The sequence below is a fragment of the Parasteatoda tepidariorum genome, chromosome 7 (genome assembly GCF_043381705.1).
Source record: "Parasteatoda tepidariorum isolate YZ-2023 chromosome 7, CAS_Ptep_4.0, whole genome shotgun sequence".
NCBI lineage: Eukaryota > Metazoa > Arthropoda > Arachnida > Araneae > Theridiidae > Parasteatoda > Parasteatoda tepidariorum.
In genome coordinates, this window is record NC_092210.1 from 41,769,324 (window position 1) to 41,789,590 (window position 20,267).

At 33.5% G+C, this 20,267-nt stretch overlaps 1 protein-coding gene across 1 annotated transcript; it reads right to left on the reverse strand.

Annotated features, from left to right (window-relative positions):
* Positions 1 to 323: 323 nt before the first annotated feature.
* LOC107447206 (cytochrome P450 4V2) lies at positions 324 to 19,668 on the reverse strand. The gene is made up of 9 exons (XM_043041421.2): positions 19,563 to 19,668; positions 16,901 to 17,091; positions 15,368 to 15,437; positions 13,516 to 13,642; positions 13,162 to 13,398; positions 11,475 to 11,645; positions 9,952 to 10,015; positions 8,212 to 8,391; positions 324 to 1,191 (listed from the first exon to the last, which is right to left on the reverse strand). Exons 2-9 carry the CDS (start codon positions 16,929 to 16,931, stop codon positions 1,025 to 1,027), a joined length of 1,047 nt encoding a protein of 348 aa, XP_042897355.2. The 5' UTR covers positions 16,932 to 17,091; positions 19,563 to 19,668; the 3' UTR covers positions 324 to 1,024.
* Positions 19,669 to 20,267: the final 599 nt, after the last annotated feature.

The window sequence follows — 20,267 nt, forward strand, 5'->3', positions numbered from 1 at the left end:
TTTTGCATAATTTTCATTTTTTAAAAAGGAATTTTTTACTTAATTTTTATTTTTTAAAAAGGAATTTTTAACTTAATTTTTATTTTCTAATACTGTTTTTTTTTTACTTAAACACAAAAATATATTGTAAAAGAATATTTTTTGGCGTAAAGTATTCCTTTTATTTAGTTTTGTTAAGGGCGTTTAAAATAAAAGCGTTAGAAATTAGATAAACTTTGCTCATGTACTGAATATTTATAATGACAGATACCTCTCTTAGTATTAATTTATAATTTTGAAACTCGGTCAGATATTATACATTAATTATATATGAGATAAATTAGTGGACGCTAAAACTTTTACATTTTTATTTCACTGTTATTTCAAAGCAATTTCTTAAAAATGATCAAAGTTGACACAAAATACACATTGTCATTTTTGGTGTAACTTTCAACTCGTATCTTTCAATATTCATTGCCCACATTTTATTAGACGTGTAATAAACATTGCACTTGTACAAAATTTAGACTGTTGCCATGAAACACTTTTAGTTTGTCAATATGGCTTCAATCATTTGTAATCCATCTAAAAATCAAAATGTTGCTGGTATTTTGTCACAAAATTCACTGTGAAATTGTTCTTCTTCCCCCTTTAAACTGGCAAAATGTGTTGCTTTGTAGGACAATCAGGCAATATGCGGTTTTTAAAGTATTAGTTGCTTTTTCTATAAGTACGTTATGTATTTAAAAAAAACATACTAAGTTTCTCGAAACATTAAAACTAGCTACGTTCTTTCAAAATCTGTTAATTAATATTTTAGGAAAGATCACTTCTTATATCGGAAGTATAATCATTCCATGAAAGTTATTTAATATCAGTTTTTGTCAAATTTCAAAACAAATTCATATTTTCGAGTGAATTTTGTATTATTTTAAGTACATTTTTTTTAATATTATGTCCTTAAGACATTGTGAAACCTCAAAACAGGATCTCCCAAGCACTGCAATTAAATTACTCAACAAAAACTACGAAATTATTTTCTCTATTAAGTATTATTTCGTAGTTTAAACTTGAGACGCACTGGAACATTGGTCAAATTAGTTAAATTAGAAATTTTGTAAAGTTCATCTGTGTTGTCGATGGAAGTTAGATGATACTTTCTGAGAATGGCAGAGCAAACAGTTTTCATTTCCAAGAGAGTAAATTTTTGACCTGGAAACAACAAAATAAAATTTTTACACAAGCACATGAAACGTTTACTATTAGTATAGAGTTTTATCTAAAAATAACATCCACTAAATCTATATAAGCATAGCAAAATGTATATACGTATGTGTCTATATATATGTACCATATACCAATCCATTATTCGCAACCGATCCGCACCAAATTTAGTGTATATGTTACTGTGAATGACCGAAATTGGTGGTTCTTGACTTCTACCGGTGAATGTTGACAATCACATAGTCGCTTTGGTAAATTTCCGAAATATAAACTGGATCCAGTTAAGTGCCCTTGCTCGGTATGTATTTGCCCAGTATTATTTCAATGTTCCTTTAAGGTCATGTGCCATTGAACAGTATGCATTTAATCGGTACTCCGAGCACTGATGTTTCTCCTAATATATCCTCAGCAGATATTAAGATATCGAATAAATATAATATTATCAACGAAAAAATTAATATCCAATCGGATATAACAAATATTTCGGTCATTCACCAAAGCGACTATGTGATTGGTTGACATTCTCTTGATTTCGGTCATTCACCAAAGCGACTATATGATTGGCTGACATTCTCTTGATTTCGGTCGTTCACCAAAGCGACTATGTGATTGGCTGACATTCTCTTGATTTCGGTCATTCACCAAAGCGACTATGTGATTGGTTGACATTCTCTTGATTTCGGTCATTCACCAAAGCGACTGTGTGATTGGCTGACATTCTCTTGATTTCGGTCATTCACGGTAACATATACATACGTTCAAAAACGCGGTGCTCCGAACTGTCTGCTTTGAGACTCCCTCTGAGGTTCACGTTGCGGCGGTGCCCTGGCCCTGTAATCTCACCTTTACTTGATGATGCAAAAAAAAGAACTTTTACTTCAACTTGCAGGAGTCACGTAAAACCAGTTTTTCTACAAGCAACCGACGATATCCACATTTTAGCTCGTGGCACGGTCGGTGAAGCATGGCTGTACAATGATCCTAATTTCATTTTTAACTTTCTGTATTTATTTGTAATTAATTATGTTTAAATTAAATTTATTCTTCAAACTTTAATTGGTAATTTGCTTTAATGCTTATAAAAACTCAATTTACCAAAATGGTGACCCTTTTTTCGAACACGCGTTCAACATCAACTCAGGATATGGCGTTTCAACAATTTCAGTAAGTTTATTTTTTAAATTGGTTTCCACTAGGAGTATCACGCGGTAACTTTTATTTTCTTGTGTGGCTTTTTTTTATTTCTTATTACCGTCTAATTTAATAGTTATTTTTACTTCTCACTAAACATGGCATTTTTGTTATAGCAATGTTCGCGTTCATCAATATTTACATTATTTTTAATAATAATCCATAATCAAATTTGTTAACTAAATTCACGACTTATTTGAGAATTTTCTTTTAATTTGTTTAAACATTCCGCAATGCCTAACGAAACTCTAGACGAAAATCAAATTGCTCACGTGGCAGTCAAACCACCTCCGTTTTGGAAATCAAATCCCGCCTTGTGGTTTGTCCGGCTAGAAGCACAATTCACTTTGGCTAAAATTTCCACCGATGATACAAAGTTTAATTACGTACTTGCAGCTGTCGACTCAGATGTTTTAAGTTCGATTAGCGATATTGTTTTAAAACCTCCTAACACTGAGAAATACGAAGCTATCAAAAAACGATTAATTGAGCTGCATTCCGAGAGTGAGGAATCAAAAATTCGGACCCTTCTTCAAGGGCTGGAATTAGGTGACCAGCGACCTTCCCAATTATTAACACGAATGAGAGCACTCGCAGGTGATAATGTGGGCACTCCTCTCTTAAAATCTTTGTGGCTTGGTAGACTCCCTAACAACGTACAAACTATTTTGGCAGCCCTCAATGATGAATTAGACCAGCTAGCTTCAGTTGCTGACAAAATCAATGATCTCACCTCGCATCAACACGTAAACACTGTCGCCGCTGATAAAACGTCTGCACTCGAATTGCAAGTCGCTCAGCTCACTAAACAAGTAAGCGAACTCACTTCTTATGTGAGACAGTCTCGAAACCCGAACAGAGAAAGAAAGAATTCTCAACATCGCAGCAATTCTAGAGCTCGCAGAAAATATAAAGAACCTGAAAACGGATATTGTTTTTATCATACAAATTTTGGTAATCGCGCTAAAAAATGTAATTCTCCATGCAATTACTCGGAAAACTAAACAGGCGATCGCACGAAGGCCATACCGATCGCCACATTAATCGTATTTTATTGGCCGATCAAAAAAGTAACCTTAATTTGCTTATTGATACTGGCGCTGATTTGTCTGTCTTGCCAAAGCGTTATGCATCTGATACTAAAGTTTCTGATGATTTAGTATTATTCGCAGCAAACGGTACTAAAATTTTAACATACGGAACAAAAATTTTAACTTTAGATTTTAACCTTCGTAGGCCATTCACTTGGCGTTTTGTTGTTGCCGATGTTAAACAGCCAATTATTGGTGTCGATTTTCTGAGACATTTCGATTTATTAGTTGATGTAAAAAATAGCCGATTAATCGATAATCTAACTAAACTAACATCACGTGGAAAGATTGCTAATATTGATTTTCCAAGTAGTTTAACTATTCACTTAGGAGACTCAAAATTTGATAGGGTATTGTCCCGCTTTCCGGAATTGACAAACCCATCTCATGCAAATCCTACGCCTACTCCTTCGACCGTTTACCATTTTTTAGAAACTACAGGACCGCCTGTATTTTCAAAGTCAAGGCGTTTATCGCCCGAAATTATGAAAGCGACCAGGGAAGAATTTGATTTTCTTTTAACTCAAGGGATTATAAGACCATCAAAAAGCCCTTGGGCTAGCCCACTACACGTAGTTAGGAAGTCGAATGGTAATTGGCGTCCCTGCGGAGATTACCGAAAACTTAATTCCATAACAGTTCCTGACAGATACCCAGTTCCACATATTCAGGACTGCACTCAATTATTTTACGGTAAGAAGATTTTTTCAACTGTCGATCTCACGAGAGCGTATCATCAAATTCCGGTGAATCCTCCGGATATTCCCAAAACAGCAGTCACCACTCCATTCGGACTATTCGAATACGTTTACATGCCTTTCGGTTTAAAAAACTCTGGTCAAACTTTCCAAAGGTTTATGCACCAAGTTTTAACAGGCTTAGACTTTTGCATACCATACTTTGACGACGTGTTCATAGCTTCAGCTAATGAAGACGAACACATCCAACATCTTCAAGAAATATTTACCCGTTTTTCTCAGTACGGCCTTAAACTTAACCCATCAAAGTGCGTGTTGGGAAAATCATCCGTTAAATTTCTCGGTTGTCTGATTTCTTCAGATGGTGTTCAACCTTTACCTGAAAAAGTACAAGCCATAGTTGATTTCCCCAAACCTGAGACAGTTGTCCAACTTAAACGTTTTCTAGCTATGATAAATTTTTATCGCCGTTTTTTAAAAAATGCCGCAGCCACACAAGCTCCTCTAACTGAATATTTGAGAGATTCGAAGAAAAACGACAAACGCTTGATCCAGTGGACAGGCGCAGCAATTTCGGCATTTGAAAAATGCAAACAAGAATTAGCTAATTTTGCTATTCTTAGTTATCAAACACCTAATCAGCAACTTTCGTTAATGGTAGATGCTTCCGATACCTCTATTGGCGCTGTTTTAAATACTGATACTCCTAGTGGACCAAAGCCCCTCGGTTTCTTTTCCCGTAAACTTTCATTAACTGAAAAAAAATACAGTACCTATGATCGCGAATTACTTGCCATGTATGCAGCTATTAAACACTTTCGCCATAATCTTGAAGCGCAAAATTTCATAATATTTACCGACCATCGTCCCTTAATTTATTCCTTTAAAAAAAATTCAGATTCATGCTCACCGCGCCAGCTTCGACAATTAGATTTTATAGCCCAATTCAGTACTGAAATTCGCCATGTTTCTGGAAGTGATAATGTAGTAGCCGACACACTCTCACGATTAAACTCAATAAAGCTTCCACCAATTGATTTTCTTAAAATCGCTGATGCCCAAAGAGCTGATGAGGAACTAAAGAAACTACTCACTGAATGCGAAAACTCTACAATGACTTTGAAGTTGCAAACTATGAAATTGGACGGCCCATACCCCTTATATTGTGACACCAGCAATGACAGAGTTCGTCCATACGTGCCAAAAGAATTTCGAAAAAGTATTTTTATGTCTCTTCACAATTTGACACATCCTGGAATCCGTGCTTCGAAGAAGCTTGTTCTTTCTCGATTTGTATGGCCATCCATAGCCAAAGATGTTGTAGAATGGTCTCGCTCCTGTGTCAGCTGTCAGAAAAACAAAGTGATCCGACACACACGGTCTCCTCTGCAACCATTTGAGTTACCATCTCGACGGTTCGATCATATCCACATCGACCTTGTCGGACCGCTCCCTCCTTCTGATGGATACCAGTATCTCTTGACGTGCATTGACAGATTCTCAAGGTGGCCTGAAGCTATCCCCATCCCAGAGATTACTGCCGAAACGGTAGCCCGAGCACTCGTGAACAACTGGTTTTCTAGGTTCGGCATTCCTTCTGTAATCACAACAGACCAAGGCCGTCAATTCGAGAGTAGCCTTTTTCTTCAACTGTCTCGAATGATCGGAGCAGCTAGAGTGCGTACAACACCGTACCATCCTTCTAGCAATGGTCTCGTCGAATGCTTTCACAGAGCTCTAAAACAAGGTCTCAAATGCCACCCCAATATAAAATGGACTGAATCCCTTCCCATTGTACTTCTTGGACTAAGATCTGCCGTAAAAGAGGACCTAGGATGCACCAGTGCTGAACTCGTCTATGGAACCCCCCTACGACTACCAGCGGAGTTCTTCGATCCGTCAACTTCAAATGTTGATCCACACGAGTTCCTTCAAAAACTTCGAACCTGCATGTCAGAACTGAAACCAATTCCAACTTCATCACATGCAAACGTAAAAGTTTTCATCCACCCAACTCTTGAATCATGCTCTCATGTGTTTGTGAGACGTGACAGTGTAAAGAAACCCCTTCAAGCTCCTTATGATGGACCATATAGAGTACTCAGTCGTTCAGAAAAAACTTTTTGTCTGGACATTTCTGGAAAAGCTTCAGTGATCAGTGTTGACCGTCTAAAACCGGCTTTCCTCCTCAAAGACATTGAGCGAACTGTGATATCAAAATTACCTCATGCTGCGATAACTCCAACGACCACACAATTTACTGAACCTCCGCAGACAACGACACGATCTGGCCGGAGAGTTCGATTTAATCCCAAATACTTGTAGTATTTGCTGGAGGGGGAGTACTGCGGCGGTGCCCTGGCCCTGTAATCTCAGCTTTACTTGGTGATGCAAAAAAAAGAACTTTTACTTCAACTTGCAGGAGTCACGTAAAACCAGTTTTTCTACAAGCAACCGATATTATGTTATTTAGGCTGGAGTGGAGCTGGACCAGTGGCCAAGTCCTGGGCTATATGGTTAAGGGTTTTCATAACCTAGGTACATGCTCAGGGCTTGGAGGAAAGAAAAAAAAAGCAACCGACGATATCCACATTTTAGCTCGTGGCACGGTCGATGAAGCATGGCTGTACAATGATCCTAATTTCATTTTTAACTTTCTGTATTTATTTGTAATTAATTATGTTTAAATAAAATTTATTCTTCAAACTTTAATTGGTAATTTGCTTTAATGCTTATAAAAAACTCAATTTACCAAAACGTGCTACCTCCCAAAGAAAGAATTTTCCATAGGATTTGACAAAGATTTTATAATATGAATGAATTTGTATCTTGCCGCTCAAATAAATCAAAAATTAGTGTTATCGCAAGTTTTTATGAATTATAACCACAAGCTTCTTATATTGATACTTAAGCCTTTCAAAGCTTTTCACCATAAATTTAAATAATGGAAACTCAACAAAAACTAATAAAATGAAATTGAAGTAATCTCATGAGAAAAGTAATAAGCCATGGTAAATTTTGAATATCATAGGTTAAATTATACTGCATGCGCAGTTAATCTTTCTTTTGGATACCCAAGTCAAAATTTTCGATGTTTTCCATTGATGGACCAAAATACTCTTGATGGTAACCATCAGTAATTCCATCATGAATCATTATAATTTTGATGATAACCCCAATGTAGAAATTCGGACTGATTTATGATGGTCCAACATAAGAATAACAAATAACTGACATCTTTGAAATAGATGTTCCTGTTACGTTATATAAATTGTAAAACAATTGTTGCTGTCGCAGATCAATCCCTTTTGGCTAGATGTCTCAAATAACAATCTCGAACCGGCATCATAGCCCTTTTGCAACCTTAATCGGACCAACGGATGACTTTTCCTGTCACGGTAAACTGCTTCCACTGAGTGGACACCACATTTTTGAAACCACGAGGTCTCTCTATAACAAGTAGCCTGTGATTGACCCGCCTCTATTCTTCCCACTATACACCATCTAGTTGTATCGTTTAGACAATGACAATCAAAGATTCTAACGATAGGTAAACAAAGAAATTTAAAAACAAGGATTGGCTAAGCTGCGATGTTTCAAAACGTCCTTACGCTAAAAGCTTAGGTGAGCAAATAAGGTACTTTTAAACAAACGATTACAGCCCCACTGCCATGCGACGTAACAGGCCACTGCGCGGTTGAGTTGTCCGCAAAGAGTTTAGCTATCATCGGATACCTTATTTGCGTATATTCGTTGCTTATTTTTTTTTTAAGTGTTCTACCATTTGATTGTTTTCATCAATGTACAATTTTAACTAAAATGATTCGCATTTTTACATCACTTGACTTCTAGGTGAGGAGAAATACAGTTGAAACAAGATAAACTTTAAGCTGCAGTCCTTCTCGTGATTTTTAATAACATATTCATTGTTCATTATAAAATGCATACTTAGAATGAATTTTTTTAAACCTCATAAATAGAATCTTATCATGTCTCTAATATTTTTAGTATTCTTTATACTTCCTTACCTATGCAGTTCCTCGGTCCAGCAGAAAATGGTAGATAAGCAAAAGGATGTCTCCCGATGCAGTTTTCAGGAAAAAATCTCGAAGGATCAAACTTTTCAGGATTGGGATAGTAACGTGGATCTCTATGTATTACATAGTTAAAAATTACAACGATGCTTCCTTTCTGAATTGTGTAGTCAACTAAAAAGTAAGCGTAGCCGATACAATGGCAAAGATTATTACAAATCGTAAAACTAACATACAATTGGGATAATTTAAATAAATAAATGCATTCTATAACATTTCCGGTCATGGTTTGTTAATCAATTCTTGATCTTTATGATGTGCTCTATTACCCCTTAAAGTTTTTGTCAATATTTATTTTACACCCAGTATCAGGAATTTTTTTAAATCAAAATGTGTATTTTTCTAAATTTAATAACTAAAGCAAATAAAATGTTTGCTAGGTAACTGACTCAAATATATGAATGTTCCTACTGAAACAGTGGTTCCCAATTTCTTTAGCCTATGGAACAACAAAAGATCACCCTTCTCTTAGTGGAACCCTGACTTCATAAATTATGTTCGTTAACAATTAAGAACATCTTAACTAAAAGTATGCAACAAATTATTTTAAAAATATTTAATACGAAAAATGAATTTTTTTTTAGTGTTTTCAATAATAATTTTATAATTGAATTTTATGTCTAACAGTTTAGTGCGTATGACAGGAGTGGCATCTTGCCAAGTTCTGAATTAGGGTTTTTGGTATATGCAAGTGCTAAAACTGAAACTGAATTATAGTTTTCGTTGAAAGGAAAACTTGAAATAGGTGTTATAAGCATTAAGAATGATTATCAGAAAAATTTAAATTGTAAAGTTCGATGAGAAATATTTTCATTCTATAACCGTCGTTGAACAGCCGACCCAATCTTGGGTTTACGACTACTAACGTTCAACTCCGTAGCCATGTAATTTTGAGCCCAATCCGGAAGACAAGTATTGGGAGAAATTTGTCTTCGTGAAGGACTTTTTTATTTGCGTTACATGGGGAGAAAAACCAAGAGAACCTCTCACGGTTAGCCTGACGGCAAGGGGTCTCTAACCCACGATCCGTCTGCCACTGAGAATATTTAACGTCAGTACTGTGGTCAGTGCGAGAATTCGTAACGATTAGCCATCACTGCGATTCGAACCCGGTTCACCTCATTGGAAGCGAACGAGCCACCACCTTGAGCTACCACGGCTCAAATGCGAAAAATTATTGCAATTTTTAATAAGTCCATATTCTTTTCGTCAATTTAATGTACTGTTGGTTGAATAAACATACATTTTTTAAATTTCGCTACTTTTCTCTACTTTCATGTTACTTAATTACGTTCTCAATAATAACCGAAATGTTAAACAGATGATTGATTAGATATAAATATAAACACAGTCTACAAAAACCTTTGGAACCTTTGTGAATCTTCCACGGATCCCTAGGATTCCATGAGCACCTTTTGGGAACCATAGAACTTAATAAGATATGTTCTAAGAAACTTGGGACAGTTTGCATTTTTTTTTCTTCAAGTTGTTTGCTTTGGGAAAAATACATTACACAGGGTAATGCTTATGTGTTTAAAGTTATTTTTAGATAATAGATCTTACGAGAATTGTTGAAGTTGTAAATTAAGAAGGGAAAAGTATATTATGGCGTACTTTACTGGTAAGCACAAGCAAGGCAGAAGTAAAAGCTATTTTTGTGTTAAAAACACTTACACACTTTAAAGTCTTCGGTAGCTCGTCTCGAAACAAATGAAGCACTATAGAGTCGGAGACCTTCCTGAAAAAAAAATATTTTTATTATATAACTATATTTTTAGATCTGTTACCAATTTTTTCAAAACTTAGTTAGTTTGAGATAACTTAGAACTGAAATATATACAAAAACTGTGAAGAAAAGTAGAGTGCTTTTCTCATTTACAATATATCTATCTTTAACTCTAGATCAGAGTTCGAACAGTCATTAAAATAACCAAGAAGAATAGCCGTTTAGTGTTTAGCAATTTATAAAATATTTCTAAAATATCTTAGTTCCAAATACCTTTTAATTGCGAATTATTTATAAAATTGCAGCTGTTAGAAAGAAAAAGTGTAATTTAATTAAATATGTGCGTGCTATTCTCAAACGATTACCAAGCTTCAATCATAAAGGTGAAAAAATGTTGTTCTAATCTGTGTGAATTAAAAATTACAAAAACTTTGCTCTTTTCATAATATTTCTATATCATTTTTGTTCTAAATAGTTTATATTTTTGAATTTTTCCTAACTCATAGCAGTAAAAATAAAGGGATAATTTAAATCGTGACATGCGTGCTGTTTCAAAACGATAAACAAGTTTCAACCATAATGAAGAAAAGAAGTTATTCTAAACCAGTGTAAATTAAAAAATTATAAAACTTTCCTGTTCTCAAAATATTTCAAAATCATCTTTGTTCTAAATAGTTTACATTTTTGCATTTTTCTTAAGGTTATAGTAGACAGAAAAAAAAGGGAAAAATTAATTCGTCACATGTATGCTGTTCTCAAATAATTACCAAGGATTAACCAAATATTCATAAAATTTCATTCAAGCCGAGGCTAAAAAAGAAAAAACATATTCTGCTCTTACCTTAATTACGCAATCGAGATATTCCATCCGTTTGATGTCTTCTTCGACCAAGTCTCTGTCAGTATTTCCAAATATTTTGTCTTGTTCTTCATGTAATTTTGTCTGCANAGCCTCCTAGTTTAATTAAATGTGTGCGGGCTATTTTCAAATGATCACCAAGCTTCAATTATAAAAGTGAAAAAATGTTGTTCTAATCTGCGTGAATTAAAAATAATAAAAACTTTGCTGTTTTCATAATATTTCTATATCATTTTTGTTCTAAATAGTTTATATTTTTGATACATAAGATCATGGCAGTAAAAATAAAGAGATAATTCAATTCGTGACATACGTGCTGTTCTCAAACGATAACCAAGTTTCAGCCATAAAGGAAAAAACAAGTTTTTCTAAACCAGAGTAAATTAAAAAATTATAAAAACTTTCCTGTTTTCAAAATATTTCAAAATCATCTTTTTTCTAAATAGTTTATATTTTTGTATTTTTCTTAAGCTTATAATTGACAGAAAAAAGCGGAAAAAATTAATTCGTAACATGTATGCTGTTCTCTAATAATTACCAAGGATTAACCAAATATTCACAAAATGTTATTCAAGCCGAGGCTAAAAAAGAAAAAACATATTCTGCTCTTACTTTAATTACGCAATCGAGATATTCCATCCGTTTGATGTCTTCTTCGACCAAGTCTCTGTCAGTATTTCCAAATATTTTGTCTTGTTCTTCATGTAATTTTGTCTGCACCTCTTCGTGTAGACCTATGGAATATAGAACGTAGCTGATAGCGGAACCTAAAGTCTCGGCACCCTAAATTGCAAACAGTAATTTGATAAAAGGAAAACATAATAAATATGTATGCAAAAAAACGTACTTTAGCAAAACATTATTGACGAAATTAAAATGATAAACGCATGTAGTATTCAAAAAATGCTTTCTAATATATGAGGTAACGTTTATAAATACTGTATTTAGTCAACCTTAAAAGGACGCCATACCACGGAAGAAACTTTTAAACGCAAATTCTCTTTAACCTCCGTAGTTAATTTAAAATTTAAAGTATAGAAAAAGTGAGTTCAGACAATCTTGTAATAAGCCATGAAGTTTCATAAACGAAAATTCTTTTTTCCAATGCCCACCTGTGTTAACATCCGTCAATTCAGGCATACACAGGGCGATTTTGTTGGCCTCTCTTTCAGGGGCACCATATTAGGTGGGCCAACGTCGCTCCCACAGTGAGGACAGATAGTACAGAGAAGGAAAGAACATCCCTGCCTTAACCGGGATTCGAACCCAGAACCTTTCTGATGCAAGGATACACGGAAATTAAAATATCCGAATGAAAATAAATTGTGCCAAGATAACTTGAGATTACTCATGGGAGGAGTTTCTTGCAATCATTTGTTTGCATTTTGATGTTTTCAAAAAAAATTTTCAGCAATTGAAACCTCGTGACTTACTCTAGATTTGTCTGAACACACTTTTCCTTTTTTTAAATTTTAAATTAGCAATAGAGCACGATACGGAAATCTCCCCTTTTTAATTCTCACTTTGACCAAAAGAAACGGTTGCTATTAATTTTGACCGGTTAGCATTAATAATAACCGGATTTATCCCTTTAACAGTAACACATATACAAAGAGGCACACCCACATCCCAATGCTGTATAAACCGTTGAATCACATTAAACAAATTTCATTGGTTGTTATTAATAATAAGCGGTTAAAGTGAATAATTTGAGATATTTCTCAATTTGACCAAAAGAAGCGGTTTTTATTAATATTGACAGGTTAGTGTTAATAATAACCGAATTTATTATTATAACCGTAACACATATATCTTGTCAAAATTCTTGTGTGTGATCAAAATATTATATCAGCTGTCAGAGCCGTGTTTCGAAATTTAACTACCCCATTCACAACACACATCAAAGTTGGCTTTTCACTTAAGTAAAACAGAGTAGAATTAAACTGAACAACCAAAAAATAATCATAAAAATTTATTCCAAAGTTATTCTTAATTTTATGACTGACATATTGAGTTTCAATGTTACACAGTTTAAAGCTGGCTTTCAAATAACCCAAAATAAAGAGTGCGGAATTATTCTAAAACGCCGTTTAGAAACTTCTAGCTTGATTCATAAGTTAGAAGTTTCGTATAGTTGAATTTCGAAGTGCGTTTATTGTTGAATTTCAAGTGAAACCCAGGTTAGAGTAAGAGTAATTTCACAATGTAAGTCAGAAAAAAAATTTAATATTTTTCTTCTTATGGAATACTTTCTTTCTTTTTTAAAAGGTAGTTATTTTTAATTAGTTTACAAACTTACTGCTGCAAAAAAGCTAAGAGTTTCATCTAATATATCTTCTTCTGTAAGTGAATTATCTTGGAAATGATGCTCTAACAATAAATCCAAAAAAGCTTTATTTTTAGACTTCAAGAAGAGGTAGTTTCCATTTTCTGTGGTCACACCATTAGAAAAATGTGTGTAACCATTGAGTTTAACGCCATTTTTTGAATTCAGTTGGCCAGAATGGATCATATTTTGCTTTTTAAGTTTTATTACCTAAAAAAGAAAATAATAATTCGCTGTGCAAATCAAAATCATATTTAAAAGATGAAGAGAAAGAATCTTAAAAGAGAATTTTGGGAATATTTTAAGCACTTTAGGTTGACTTTTTACCTTTCTTAAGAAGTTGTGAGCAAGATTGGAGCATGATTCCATTCTCTTGCACAGTGCCGTAAATTTAAAAATTTTATCTGAGAACAACCAGGGTCTAGCGAGGCGTGCAGACAAGCAGGTAGTATAGCTAAGTATGAAAAGAACGCCAATTAACAAAAAATAGCATTTTGTGTAACAAGTGTAAGGATTAATACAAGCCGTGTCCGGAAAGTAAGTATTGTTTTGAAAAAAAACTCATATGAAATTTTTTTTCATTAAAATCTTTTGCATGAAGGAACATTTTGGAAACTATTTTTCTCCGTAGATACCAACGTTTTTCAGACATATATAAAACCACTAATCTATACCCTCTTCAAAAAAGGATACCGAAAGCGGAAGATTTTTGCTTCGCCATTGATCTCAAGCAAAAGAGATTTTAACATTTGTGAGATCTCCTCACAATGCTTTCTTATTGCGAATCGCCTGATTGAGCGTATTTTCTTCTTCACTTTCGAGACCACACCATCATTGCAAACAGATAGCTGCCCACTCAGCGCTTCGTCATAACAATGGATCGTCCATCATTGAATTGTCGAACTGGCTCATTCCACCACTATTCCATAAATTTCTACAAATTGGAGATAAATTTCAGTTGGCTTAACATTCTTTACTTTCAAAACGCATTTCGCAGTCTGGGGGATCGGCAATCGTGCTGAACATTTCGAACTCTCACAAGCTCATGTAAATGCTACACAATCCGGCTCTCAGTTGTTGAGAATCAAGGAAAGACATGTGAACGCATGCGCTGAATGGCGACTCCACCTCTGTGGTGGAGGAAAAACGAAACGATACTTATTTTCCAGACATGACTTGAATTTTTCAACAAAGGCAATTAATTACTGGATATGATGATTAGATAATTGGAGGGTTTTGACTGAAAACATAATCTTAAAATACTCATTATTTATACGAATTCATTGTAAAAATTAACAGCAGTGACATTAGACATGTGAGACAAATTAAGTAACTCTTATGAAGGAATGACGTCCAGCAACCCGGAAAAATACTGCCACTGTTGAGTGGAAAATTTTATAGCAAAATCCACTGCTCGGAAAAATTTCATCAAAGGGTATGCTGTTTGCAAGAAAAAAACTTGTTGAATAAGCTCAGGTACTGCTCAGGTAAAAAAAAAATTTAAAGAATCGATAAAATTCGTGGGAAATTTTATCCAAGAATTCCCTGCGTTAAGATGAAATTTTACCGGAAAATCTAAGTTCAAGATAGTTTTGCATATGTTGTCAAGAAAAATTTTTGTTCGGCAATTAAAAGTTTTAACTGTTACTCTATTGATGCGAAATTTTTTCCAATACTTGCTTAGCAACGAGTTTCCGAAGAAGTTCCCTAGGAAATCAGAAAGTGTCCATTGTAGGTGTCTACCGAATAAAGAATCCAGTTATGTTCAGTCTTAGTGGCTTTAACTTATTATTATTTATTTTACAATTAATAGTTAGCTGAAATAGCCGAGTGTAGTTTAGTGTAAAAAAATTATAGGAAATAATTTGTTCAGTAAAAAATATTTTGTTGGACAAATCTTCAAAACTTATTTAGCTTTTTTTTAATGTATTTAATCCACGCAAAAGAAGTTAATTATAAATCAATTATTTCCTCTTACTTTTAAAGTCTTTCTGAAAGCATTGAAGTCCCTCAAATAATTGAACTAACGTGTATTTGCGAAGAAATTTAAAGAATTTCTTTTACGTAGTAAATGTAAGTGTAGAGTTTTCTTACGTTTCAACTTTAGGAAACTATAGACTTTATGTTTCTTCACAGTCTTAGAATTAATATTTATTAAGAGCTGCACCTAAATACTTACTCGTCCGATGCTTTTAAGCATTCTACGGCCTCTTTATTTTTTACATCGACATCAAAACCAAGTGTAGTCCCTAAATTAAAAAGGGCAAATTAATCTAGTGTACTTAATATAATAATAAAAATATAAACTCTCAGTTGGTCATAAACTCTCAATATATATAGCTTTAATATCAGTAATTTAAATCAAAATGCCTTATGCATCTACTGCAATTTTATTAAAATACTAGCACACACACCTTAAATACACCTTTCAAAATTATGTTGTGCAATAAGATAAATTTTAATGGCAATCCAACCGAAAGCGCAACAAACTTAAATATTCAAATTCTTCTACTCCTCTAATCCTAACAGCTTAATTCTTTTTAAACAATCTTCGTATTAATCAAATTTGTTTCACTGTCTATCTGTTGACCATTAATTTTGCCCGAGTGGAAGTATATTGATTTTAATTTTAATGTCCACGATATTTTCAAAGTTCTTTATTCGGAAATAGGCAACATCTATCTTTCTAGGTAGATTAGGGGGAATACTTTGTTTATCCTGCATAAAACACTCCCAAATTTTTTCCAGCAGCTTTAAAATCTCAATAAAACAATAATCTAGTTAGATTGAGGTTTTAAATTTTTCTCGATTCTTGTAATTTCTTACGAGGAGTGGAGCTGTAGCAAACGCAGAGAGGGTTTAGATAGTGAAACTGCTTCCTCGTTACTAGGATGCATAATATTACGCTTGAACAAATAGTAATCATCTTAAGCAAATCTGCAGTTTCTTGAGTAATCATCTGCGTGTGTAATTTCTCCTGAAAAGTCTTTACACGCTCCTTAACTTTTAAACGAAAACAACTAGATTTATGAACAGTGTCAAGATCACGAAAATTTATTACGTAAAATTCAATAAACCATTTGCAGCACTACCTAGAGGCTATATTCAGAACTAATGTTGTTATATTCTAGCTAGAATGAGATATAAGAAAAAAGTTATTCACGATGATGAAATCATCGCTGATTTAATGTGGGAAAACTTTACTTGTTAAGTAGAATGAATAAGACGCGCATGGTTTCAGGTGTTATTGCTCATCTTGTGATGTCATGAAACGTTTAAAATTAATTTTTTATAGTCTGTCCATGGAAAGAACTTCCTTCGCCATTCGTCTCGAGCAGTGGCGGGGACTATGGTTATCAGCTTTAACTATTTCAATAAGCTGTGAAACATGTAGAGATAGCACGTTTTAACTTGGTTCGGCGAGAGAAAAGGAATCAGAGNATTGGGACCGGATCTAATACCGCATTTATTCCCTTAATTTATTTGCTTAGTTTACGTTTTTGTTATTTTTACGCGTTTCATAATTTACATTCTGAAACGACTACTCGTCTTTACACTTATTGATGTGAAAAAGTTTCGAATGTTCACCCAAAAACTCTGTATTTGACTCTGTATTTTCTTGTCCCTCATACTCTATCCTAACTATTTATTCAACCTCTGAAGTGGTGCCGAAGAATAAGCAAACTTACTTAAAACTTAGAGGCAAACTTACTCAAAAGCATATTCAAGCTACATGTTTTCATGATGAGAAATATATCTACCCATGACTCGTTAGTCACTGTCTGCAGATCAGCGACAAAATTTTTGGCTGTTTCCTGTAGCACGGGGGTAAAATCATGGAGGATTTTTAAATGAAAAGTTGGTGTCAACAGTTTTCGCCGTGTACGCCATTTGTCACCTTTACTAAAAGAAAGGAAAACATTACATTAAATTTAATGTTAAGTGAAAAATTTATTGTGTTAAGTGTAAAAATTGTGTTAAAAGTAAAAAATTACTGCGAATTTTCTGAAAAAAACTATTGTTATGTTTAATATTAATGGTTATATAGGCTCATCTTACTAATACAAGTTTACGAGAGACTTACTTTAACCGAATTAAAGTTTCGCTGAAAATATCCCATACTTCTATGAAATATTGAAGACATGAATAAGGAAGGGAAATTCTATCTAAAAAATTCCTAAATTAATTCAAAATCTAAGAAAATGGGAAATTATGTTATAAATAAGTTTAAGTACAGTCATATTTAATGTAATTTTAGATAAAGTCTCTAAAACCTGAATATTTGAAGAAGAAAAAAATTTTGCATGATTTTTTACAAGCGGATGTATTAGAATTAGTAAAACCAAATGTCGAAGAACTTTACTGTCACCTTTCGTAGGTTGGCTTTGCTTATCTTAATAATCTACGATTATTATCTTTCGTTTTTTGCGGTAAACTTTTTTCTTTAAAGAAAAATATTTTGTCTTATATTGTATTCGATATTATGCATTTATAAATTGATATCGTTCATTTATAAATTGATATCGTTCATTTATAAATTGATTGATAATATCATTATTAGATAAATACATTTAAGATGCAACAGCACACAGCCTCGTACTTAACCGTATCCTGCCAGTTCACTGCTATGGACAAAAATGTTTATTTGGAGGAAGAACAGTACAATTATGTCACTTTTCTGTGTTCCAAACAAAATAAAGATATGGAAATATGAATTAAAGTAAATTCATAATAATGAGTAATTAGATATTTCGGCAATTTGATGAGAATACTTAATGCATACATAAATGGACTATCATTAAGTGTGGAAGGATATTAAGTTTCATTGGTACATTTTATAATTGCTAATTCTGTTGCATTTACCTTACATAATACTAAATTTCATTAAAAACAACGTTTAAAATCACAAATAATAAAATTTCATTAAACCGTATAACGCCTTTTGGTATCACAATGCTACACCCTCATCACTTGAATAAAACATAGGAATGGTAAAACACAAAGATTATTTGACCTGACAGAGGTCATCTCAAACAAGAAAGGAAATGTATCCTATAAAACCCCCCTACAGGAACACGGTTCCCAGCAGCTCACTGAAGTCAGCATCACTGGCTGCGGTCAGTGAGCGGGTGGGTGACCACTTGGATCAGTCTGCGTAAGGACAGAGGATGTGCGGTATTGGTCCTCATTAAACTGTTCTACCGTAAAGTGCTCGACTTCATGTGCAGGTCGTCGGGCTAACGAAGCGGGGGTGCCATCCCCTCTGCGGAGAATCAAATTTGTGATGGCATATCTTCGGATCATCCTCAGGGATGTTTCCCAGACCGTCATCAATATCCCATTGTGCAGCTCTAGTGTGATGTAAATGAACAAATTAAATCAAAATCGAAACAAACAATTTGATGGGCTCCCATTGCCCCAAAATTAGCTTCCAGATACCTAAAATTCTCTCAAAACACAAATTCTATATTATCTTCCCATTGAACAATAAAATATTTTCTTTGTACCTCAAACAGATAATTGAATGCTTCAGTTAAAGGAGAATATGCAAAATTTCTTGCCAATGTGGTACTTTCCAACCAATGTGACAACTTTCATACATAGGACAAACTAAATGATCGCTCAGGTATCAGCTCAAAGAGCATCAAAAACCAATCGAGAACTCCAACGTTCATCCACCATAAAACATTGCTTATAAATAGGTTCGATTTTTTTTTTCTTGCCTCATTTCATCCATAAATGTATCTCATGTGTTGACTTGGGTTTTGAGGAAAATTCCTTCATCATCAAAATGAAAAACTCTATTTTAATGACCTTAGTCATATACCATACTTGTTAAATATTTAGAGCTCATAAATTTTTTCATTTTCTGCCAATTTGTCTATTAGCTGAATTCTCTATTTGGTATGACGTAACCTTTGTCGGATCAAATCATCTCTGTTTTTCGCCGTTCCTGTCTTTTATCCTACAGATGATAGTGCATCATTATTACACCGAAACAGGTATAGGTTTTAATAAAATTGTACTATTTGTGATTTTAATCGTTATTTTTAATGAAATTTAGTTTCCTCACAAAGGATTGCTCTTGTAATTCTATATTTAATACTATACAAAAGTATTTATATTGTTGAGCTTAAAGAATTGAAAAGAATACAATAATAACATAACATGTTTAATAATATATAATATATTGTAATATTGACAATATTAGTGCTTTACACTACACTTTAAGAGCAATTCATAAGTATGAAAGAAAACAACTTTGTGATGACTGGTGCTTGATTTTTTTTAAAAACATGATGATTCAAAATAAACATTGCAAATATGATCCAAAATACATGCTAGTCACATATCATAAAATGGAAAATGCATACCTCAAAAAAAGACCATCTCTTAATATTGACCGAAAACCTTCATAGTCATCTGATTTTTCAATAATTTTCGTGCTTGACAGAACAACCTAGGAAATTTTTTATTTCACTGAGAGTTCAAGCAATTCAAATTAGATTCTACTTCTTTATGCGGATACTTTTCTAAATATAACAGAATAATTAATATATCTAAGGTATACTATTATACTTCGATTTTACATCAATTATCCGAAGTAATTGGGACCGGATCTAATTCAAATATACGGAATATTGAGTTGTATTATCGTTTGCATCAATAAGCTCTGAAGAAACCCCCATTAAAAATAGTTCTATAAACTATTTAAATTTATTTTTAAAAAACACTCTTGTCAAGTAAGTATAAAGATATTTTGACTCAAACTTACCTTGCTCTTTTGACCCAGTTAGCGATACTAATTTTCTCTTCTTTAAAACAACCCATTTGTACCAGCATACATTGAACCCAGCACCTAATTCTGAATCGTTACCTGATTTTTCATTGGTTCACCAAACTGATTTCATTAATTTATAATTCTTTCCAACTTTGTGAGATTTTTACCCACTTGCACTAAAATATTACACCTTTCTTGGGCACATAATGTATTACGATCCATTTTAAAAGATGTAGAACTCACGCCTTTAAAAATAAACTATAATGATGAAAAAAATACAGATTTAACATAAAAGTAC